We start from the raw sequence: 10,000 nt of genomic DNA, 5'->3' as shown, positions 1-10,000 counted from the left end.
TTTTTATTTCTCCATCTCTCTCTCTCTCTCTCGCTCTCTCTCTGCCTCTACTGAGCCAGTGTGTTACCATTATTCACTTTTTTTTCTCTCTCTCTCTCCCCCCCCCCCTTTTGTGTGTGTGTATTTTTTTATTTTCTACCCTTTCTCTCTCTCTCTCCCCTGTGCCAGGCCATTAAGCGCACCATAGACCGTAAGACGGTGGACGTGTACGGGCTCTTCAACAGGGAGCTGAGCCTGGTCAACAAGGAGCTGAGTCGCAAGAGCTTCTACCTGCCGCCGCACATGCCCAAGAACGCAGGCCAGGCACACTGGGCACGGGCGCTACGCAGGCGCATAGACAAGCCCATGGAGGTGAGCATGCACACACACACACACACACACACACACACACACACACACACACACACACACACACACACACACACACACACACACACACACACACACACACACACACACACACACACACACGCGCGCGCAGGCCAGGCACACTGGGCGTAGGCGCTACGCAGACGCATAGACAATCCCCAGGGAGGTGACCACGCACGCACGCACACACACACACCCACACACACACACACACACACACACACACACACACACACACACACACACACACACACACACACACACACACACAAACGCGCGATTGCAGGCCAGGCACACTGGGCACAGGCGCTACGCAGACGCATAGACAAGCCCATGGGGGTGAGCACGCTAATCCACACACACACACACACACACACACACACACACACACACACACACACACACACACACACACACAGACAGACAGACAGACAGACAGACAGGCACGCACGCGCACACGCACACACACACAAATGCACATCTGCACTACAAGGCAAGGCAAGTTTATTTATATAGCGCATTTCATACACAGGTGCAACTCAATGTGCTTCACAAAGTTAACAAATGTAAATGAAAGGAAAAGAGGGAAGAAAGAAGGAAATGAATTAGAGTCAAAAAACATTTAAAACATTAAGATAAAACATAAGGTAAAAATAATAATAAAATAAAACATAAATAAACATAAAACCTTGAAAAACATACACAGTCTTCAGATTTTAACTGTCCTTTTTTCCGTTTACCTGATAGAGTCTAGAATTGTCAGGGTTTTGTCTTCTCTTATTTTACCGTCTTTTCATTCAATCCTCAGAATTTAACTGTTCGACGACAGAGGAGTCTGGTCTCCTTTTTTCCGTTTACCTGATAGAGTCTAGAATTGTCAGGGTTTTGTCTTCTCTTATTTTACCGTCTTTTCATTCAATAATTTAAGAAAGCATCTGAGAACAGCTTTGTCTTGAGTCTAGATTTAAAGCTATCAATAGTGGGTGCGTTTTTTACGTCATCTGGAAGCTGGTTCCAAAGCTTTGAAGCATAGAAGCTAAAGTCTGCCTCTCCACACTTTGTTTTGACTTTTGGAATCACCAGCAAATTCTTCTCCGTTGACCTTAGTGACCAGGTCGGTGCATACAGCTGAAACATATCCAGTAGATATGTGGGTCCCATTCCATTTAATGATTTAAACACAAGTAGCATTGCCTTAAAATCAATTCTGTAGCTTACTGGGAGCCAATGCAGCGATCTTAAAATTGGAGTAATGTGGTCAAACTTCCTTGTCTTTGTAAGAACCCTTGCAGCTGCATTTTGCTCAAACATATGGACTCATGCATAAAGTCAGCTAGATGAGTAGACACATATGTATCTACACACATGGGAAGGCAAGGCAAGTTTATTTGTATAGCGCATTTCATACACAGTTGCAATTCAATGTGCTTCACAAAAAAAAGAAAAGAAAAGGTGTGCACACACACACACACACACACACAGGTACATTATTATATGTTTTTACTATGCTCTGTACTTAAATGTCATGTGCTTACCAGTTGCTGAAATGTTTCAGCCTTTGAACCTTTACCATCCCTGATAGTGGGGATACATTTTGGATTGATGGTAAAAGTCATATCCTGATGGAAACTGCGGTAGGCTTTTCCCTGGAATTGAAAGGGGAGTTATTTCCAGCCCTGCATTGCAGATGCCCATAATGGAATAATTGAATAATGTTTGCCCACCCTGATAGCACACAGTCACATTATTCAAGGAGATGAGATGCATACAGCTGGGATGGGCAACCTTTTTGATAAAAAAGGGCCAACATATTTCATCGCCAACATCAGAAGGCCACATGACCACATACTTCATCTACGACAGAAGCTACAAAATGATAAATAACATTTTCTTTATATTTATACCAGAATATTTATTGAAATATTGTCCTTAATGAACAACCCAGACAAAATACTCACATTTTTGTATGAGCCGCAATAAGTGAGAATGTGGGCCGCATGTGCTCCCTGTTTCTCCAGTGTCCCATACCTGATCTACAGCAAGGAGTAATTGAGGCTGCAGTCCGCATGCATTTGACTGGACCCCACTGTGACAAGTAAAGAAGTATGAGCATACAGTAAATTACAGTAATATAGGCAGACATGCAGATCCAAAACACATTTCCTTGAATCCTCGCGTTCTTGAGAAACCTTGCACGCAGCCTTGGTATTACAGGCCGTGTGGTCCAATGTCCTTGCGTGCTTCGCTGGAATTTGTGAAAACGCACCCATTCATTTCGGTTACTTACATCCCAAGGAGTGAGTGGTAAACTTTTTGGACATGCCTCTGGCTGACAAAGCCTGGCCGGCCACCCATGACCGTCCGTGTCTAAGGGTTTACCCAATTCCTGACTCCAGTCAGTGGCGTTAAGCTGAAGCTACAGCAGAATATGATTATGCTCAGTCACGCGGTGCCACGTTTGTCAGGAGCTGTTAGGACTTGCCCCGTCAAATACTACATACAGTACAGTATATTACCTACCTCCCTCGCGCCATAGCTGGGGACCACATGTTTTAGAATAGCACAGTGTTAGTAAGGCCCTCGACAATGGGAGCCAACAAAATGACACAAATTAAGCCGTTTTATGAAAAATGACATAAACGGCACACGGATAACACATGTAGTCCTTGTATCGCACAGATCAAACGAGAATGAGAATCAACTACACTGCTGCCCGGGGTGTCTATCGACTAGGGTAGGTCAGTGAATGTACTGTAGCAGTACTCAACAACAGAAATAGCTCTCAGTGCTTTTGGCAAAGGCACTGTAGTCACGCAAAGGTCTACAAAAAAAAAGAAAAAAGGAAAAAAATAATTGAAAAAAAAAGAGAGCAAGTTAGAGAGTAAGTGTCGCAGATGAACATATAATTCATGCCTAAAAATAGTCAGCTTTTGCATTGCTAGTGGACCGTGTGACATTTTCGCTGTGCCAGGAAAATGATGTCAGAAGACCTTGGAATGAAATCTGAATAATGTGACTGCAGCACCACCATGCTTCTCCCCCCTCCCTTTTCCCTCCTTGCCCATAGTGAAGACACTGCAGTATTTCCCAAGAAATAACACTAGGCCAAGAGCTTTTCCCCTTTTTATTTCCATTCTTTGTCTTTATTTTATACATTTATTAAACCTACGCCCTGCACATTTATTACGGCCGCAATCTCCAGAAATATGGCAAATTGCTGTGTTTTTCTACTCGCAGTAAAAGACAGAGGAGAGTGGGGAGAGAATTTCTATAATTCACGCGCCAGCCAGGCAGCAACCCAAGATCACAGGGTTAGAAGTGCTATATAAATGTAGATACGGGCACGAAGCCGCTCAGCTGTGAGATATGGACTGTACCGTAGCTCACATACAAATGCAGCAGGGGGAAGAAGGCACGTCGGGCCGCATGCTTAAACAGCATCGCATAAAGGTGAGCCAGGTCCAGTCACACTGCACAGACAACCTGGTCAAATGTCAAACTCTCGCATAATATATTGATGGAATCCGACATTATTGAAGAGTGGAGCACATGTAGACGGTCCGTCAGGAGAATATTGTATGTGCATTCTAAAGCCACGTTTCCTTGGTGAAGTGTAGAGGAAAGGGCCTAGCTAACAGTTAAACCAGCTGTTTAAACCTGCCATAAAGATTCCGATACTCGATATTTGGGGCCGATATGGGTTAAAAAAAAAGGTTAAAAAATGACAAATATTCCAGGTCTCAAGTTAAAAATAAACATTCCTTTAACATTATCAAATAGAGGTAGAGCTTGTAACATTTGAACACCCACTCTAACAATCAAGTAATGTCTTGTAAGTGTCTTGGTGCTTTTAAAAAAACCCTGAATGACATAAAATAATAAATATTGCGTATCGGCCAAAACCACACGCGTATCGGCCGATACGATACACTTAAAATATGCAAATATCGGCCCGATACCGATATATATATCGATCTATCCTTAGTTATGTCCATCATTTTCCAAACATTTTCTTACTGTGACACATGGTGGTGTCTAGTCTAGTCTCCCAGCCACCCAAGACCACACGAGCATGAGCGATATTGCTATGTACATACTGTACGTGCACAGGGCTGTTCAACCATGTCAGGTATGGACTGCTAAACAGATGCAGAAGACTAGGCATGTCGGTCCGCACGCTTAAACAGCATCTCATAAAGGTGAGCAGCTCCAGTCATATTGCATAGCTAACATGGTCAAATGTCAAACTCTCACATAATATATTGATGGAATATGAGCTGCATCCAGACATTATTGAAGAGTTGAGCACACGGCGACAGCTTGGAGCCAGTGAGGAGAATATATGTGGAGGATAACGTGGAGAAATATGGCCTAGCTAACCAAAACCTGGTGTGGTACCAGTGGTAAATAAATTCAAAGACTTCAACATCTTACTAATTGTAAATAAAATAGCACTCACCAATTCATAGTACACTACTCTTAGTACTCTATTCACCAATAGTATACATACATTTGTGTTCCTAAATTTGTGATCTTCCAGCCATTGTCATATATTTACACTGCAGTTACAGTCTGTAGATAATGCTGGTGTCTACTTTTACAATTTGACAAAATGATATAAAGAAACATCATAACACTGTGATGTGTGTGGTATTGCGTAGTCTAGCTATTCAGCCACCCAGGATCACAGTGTTAGGGGTTCTATTGGAATGTACAATATGTTTCTGCTTAGCTATGATCTATGAACTGCAAGTGCAGAGGAGCAGGCATGTTGGTGTGCATGCTGAAACAGCATTTATGAAAGTGAGCAGTTCCAGTCATACTGCATAGACCAAATGCCAAACTCTCACATGATAAATTGATGGAATCTGAGTTGCAGTCAGACATCAGAGTGGAAAGCAAGCTTTGGCCTTTTTATGACATTTGTTCATACCAGTAGCATTGTGGATGAAAGTGAGCTAAGCTTACCTAACGCCATGCTATGAGAATGAATTTTGCAGCATGTGTATTTTTTCCCTCAATGAAATTCACAAACAATTTGTATAAGTTAAGTTTTTGTTGTTGTTTGGAATTCACCCACTGTTTTTACATTCTCATACAATGAAGGGATAGGTGTCACAGGTGTATAAATTCAATATTTTGTGGCAGCTACATCTACAGCGGCTACAACTCTCTTCTCTTTCTATTAAAACGAGAGACATGAGCGAGCAGGGGGACTCCACTGCATAGGCAGCTGCAGCCTCTTATAGTATAAGGGGGACATAAACAGGAAATCAGGACATATCCTGACCCAGCAGCCATATTAAGTTGATGCATCTTTCTCCAGTTTTATGCCTCTGTCATTGTGGGTGAACAAGTACTAAGTGATGATGTATTTAGAGGTCCTTTGGTGGACATTGAGAGGGAGGAGTGCCTTTGTTCAGTGGTCATAAAACGTCTGAAATTCCATCACAAAACATAATTTGCTGTCATAAATATTCCATTAGCCACTGGGATGAGTCGTAATGTTTTGCTAACAATCATCTTGGTGCATTGTGGTCATTGATATGCAAACAGACGCATCTCCTTTTATTCCTAAACACACACACACACACACACACACACACACACACACACACACACACACACACACACACACACACACACACACACACACACACACACACACACACACACACACACACACACACACACACACACACACACACACACACACTCCTCCTGTCCTGTGTAAACGCCCTTGACGACATTTTGAGGTAGAAATTCGTATGGCTGTCCCGTGTGCCCTTGCAACTGCACACAAGTGCTTCTGCCCAGCTGTGCCTGTGAGCCAAGTCTTGGCGACTTTTCTTAACCCACATCACCGCACCATACTGCACCATAACACATCATATTGCACCACACCACTCCGAACTTTGCTTCACATCTTACACTTACACTACTACATCACAACATTTATTGTACTCTTGCCACACCACTGTATTCCACACTCAGGCAGAGGCCACTCTACTGTCATCTGGGGCTCCAAGCGAAAATTCAAAGGAATGAACATATCAAGGATCTTCTTGGGTGCCCTACCTGGCTAGTCTAGTGACAAGATGCACCACTGCCCTCAAGGTTCCCATTGGTCATAGGATTCCTGCAATGTCATGGACACTTAAAAGTCAAAGAAGTCGTGGAATTTGAATTTTTTTTCATGCACAGTCAGTCAGTTGTTAATAGCACAGCGTTTACGAGTATATGTAATATACGCAGAAAAAAAGGTAAGAAACAGGGCTACGCTGTAAGTTTCCAAAATGAATTCTAGTATGTGAAGAAGTCAAACATCAGACAAACATAATTGGGAGGTTCCAATAGAGTCAGTTTGTTTTGAGCCATCATATCGATGAACACAGACCACATGTTTGTTCCCACCTCCAAAGGAAAAATAAACAATAACTTCAAATAAGTGTGTTCTTTTTCGAGGGGAGGTCATGAAAATTCTGTTTCATGGTCAGGGAAAGTTATGGAATTACATCATTACACCACACCACACCACACCACACCACAACTCACAACACTCCACCGCTGCACACAACAGCTCACTACACTGCATCCCACCACACTCCACCGCTGCACACCACAGCCCACTACATCAATCTGCACTACAACACTCCACACTAACCTGTTCCACACCGATCCATACCACATCACCCCACCACTTGCCCCACTTGCACCACAACATGCTGTACTGTATGTACCTGTATGTATTGCAGTGCAACACACCACACCGCACCGTACCACACCACACCACACTACACCACACACACTACACCACACCGCAACACACCGCACCACACCACGCCGCACCGCAACATACCACACCGCACTGCACCACACCACACCACACCATACCACACCACACCACACCACACCGCAACACTCCGCACTGCACCGCAACACACCACACTGCACCACACCACACCACACCACACCACACTGCAACACACCACACCATACCACACCACACCACACCACACCGCAACACACCACACTGCACCACAGCACACCACACCACACCACACCAGACCAGACTTCACCACTGCACTGCATATCTCACCACACCATTGCTCTGCTTTGTTTGAACTCCATTTCTGGCTTTGTTCAGCTACTTTCACTAGGGACCAGGGGAGTGCTTTAATTGTGCACAGGCATGATTATGCTGCACTTCCTGTAAATTACACACACCTCCTACTACAAGAAGCATGGGGCCGGGGTGTTGGGGTTGTTGGACCGCAGGGATTTTTAAAAGTGTTTATTAGATGAAAAGACCAGCTGACCTGCCTGCTATGAATAGAAAAAGCTATGTGTACAAGTGTGTGGAGGATGATGTTGTGGTGCATCATTCTCATCGTCAGAGATGAGAGAATAGGTAAGAGAGGAGGAGAGTGGAGGAGAGAGTAGGAGGAGAAAGAGAGAGAGAGAGAGAGAGAGAGGGGGGGGGGTAGTATAAGAAAGGAGAAGGTGAAGGAGGTGAAAAAAGGGAAGGAGAAAGAAAGGAAGGAGAGAGCAGGATGAAAATAGGAGGAGAGAGATTTGGAAGGGGAACTGCTGCTGTTGCTATTATACAAAGTGTCCATGTCATGGCACATAATGCAGCTGTTTATTTTTTATTATGTAGCTGTCTTTCATCATCGTTGCATCAGTGTTTTTGCCTTACAATGAGCCGCATGTCAGTCATCTTCTCCCAAAAGTTGCTTGCATGCATATGCGTGAGAGGGCTAAGAAGAGGAGATGATGGGAAAGGAGAGGAGGAGAGGAGAGGAGAGGAGAGGAGGGGAAATGTTTAAGCTCAGCAACATAAGGGGCTCAGATGCAACCATTGAAGCATAAATGCATTCGCACACACAGGCACAGATGAAGGAAGGCAGGCACAGATGCACGCATGCACGCATGCACACACACACACACACACACACACACACACACACACACACACACACACACACACACACACACACACACACACACACACACACACACACACACACACACACACACACACACACACACGCACTGCCCCACAAAGCCTAAACGCTGTAGTTAGGCTACATACTGTACATCAGTTCTTCTACTTAGTGCTTTAGTGCTTCTGGCCTCAAAACTGAACTTAGATTGCAAATGTTAATGTTTATAACACTTAATAACACCTAAAATATGCTGGAATGGGCAATATGCCAGCATAAAAAAGTATATATATATATATATATATATATATATATATATATATATATATATTTGGTCTCCCTCAAAAATCTCTCCACAAGCTCCAACTGGTCTAGAACTCTGCTGCCCGCATCATAACTAAAACCCCTTCCTGTCACCATATTACCCCTGCACTGCAACATCTCCACTGGCTCCCTATCAAATTTAGAATTCACTTTAAAATACTTCTCCACACCTTCAAGGCTATCCAAAATCTTGCCCCTCTTTATCTATCTAATCTTATTCACAGTGCTATTCCCTCCCGCCCACTGCACTGGTAGCATAAGCTATACAGCAGAACTGGGAGGACAGGGTTCAAAGCTGTAATACACATTTTCGGTAGTATTTGTTACATTACAGGTGGTTTGTTGAGATTTTTTTTTTTCTTAATTGTTTACTTGACTTACTACCTTAACCACTTACACTAACCCTCAACAACAAACAAATCTTCGACAGATGGGTTATTAATGTTGTCAGCATATGTACATAGTAGTAAAGAGGCCACCCACTGGGCCCTTGTAATTGATAAGAGAAGATGGGGGTTTTCTACTGTATATGAGCAGGTCACTGACTGTAAACTATATGTATGACGTAATTGGTGATTCAAAATACATAGTGAATGGTCAAAATATTACCCTGGTTGCAGGTACTTTGCTGATTGATCATTAAGACAAAAACACAAAACTATGGGGTTACAGTGCATTGTAAGAAAATGATTTAGACTTTTTAAACTGAAGATGAAACAAGTTTATCAGCTTCTCGTTTAAGCATGCATGGAAAAAAAGGCTAACAAAAACAAAACACTTTTAAATAGATGCGTAGAGGCATTCAGTAGTGTACACTGATTGATTGAGTGATTAGAATGGTTTCCATCCAACTATCTAATGTGCACTTTAATAACTTGAATAAGAGGGGAAAAATAAACCCTGCCTAGAAAGGCTTACATTTTTGCATAAACTGTCTCAGTTGTGCATAAAAATTCGATTCACTAGAGGGGTGGATTAATAAGGTATAATGCGATTAAAGCAGATAGGAACAGCTCATTCGAATGGATAAATAAATTTCCCTTTTCTGTGATGTTTGTTCTGTACAGTTAATGGATTTGTGATCAAGAAGTGGCAACAAACGTATTTGGTTGTTTTTTTCCCCTCCCAAAAGACCATGATTTTGACAAATAACAAGTTAACACAGGTGATGGAAAGGAACAATTATTTATGTGTGTTTTGCTTCAACAAATCTTGTACAATTTTGTACAGCTCAGGGAAATGACCTGCATTGAGATCAACCTTGATAGATTTACTGGTTGATTGGTTGTTTGACTGATTGATTGACTGTAAAAAATGTCTACTTGATTTTAGACAAAAAAAAGAATTTCCTGTGAGTGACT

The 10,000-nt window shown here is 42.8% G+C and overlaps 1 protein-coding gene across 1 annotated transcript in view; it reads left to right on the top strand.

Moving 5' to 3' along the window:
* dnah2 (dynein, axonemal, heavy chain 2) overlaps positions 1-10,000 on the top strand; it is a 453,668-nt gene that overhangs the window by 115,265 nt on the left and 328,403 nt on the right. The window contains exon 13 of the mRNA XM_063186341.1: positions 169-351. Coding sequence (XP_063042411.1) covers positions 169-351 — 183 coding nt within the window. The remainder of the gene's footprint in view (positions 1-168; positions 352-10,000) is intronic.

Source organism: Engraulis encrasicolus, chromosome 21 (assembly GCF_034702125.1).
Source record: "Engraulis encrasicolus isolate BLACKSEA-1 chromosome 21, IST_EnEncr_1.0, whole genome shotgun sequence".
In the NCBI taxonomy this organism is placed as follows: domain Eukaryota; kingdom Metazoa; phylum Chordata; class Actinopteri; order Clupeiformes; family Engraulidae; genus Engraulis; species Engraulis encrasicolus.
Note: the sequence above shows the minus strand (reverse complement) of the source record. Positions and strands in the feature narration are given on the sequence as shown.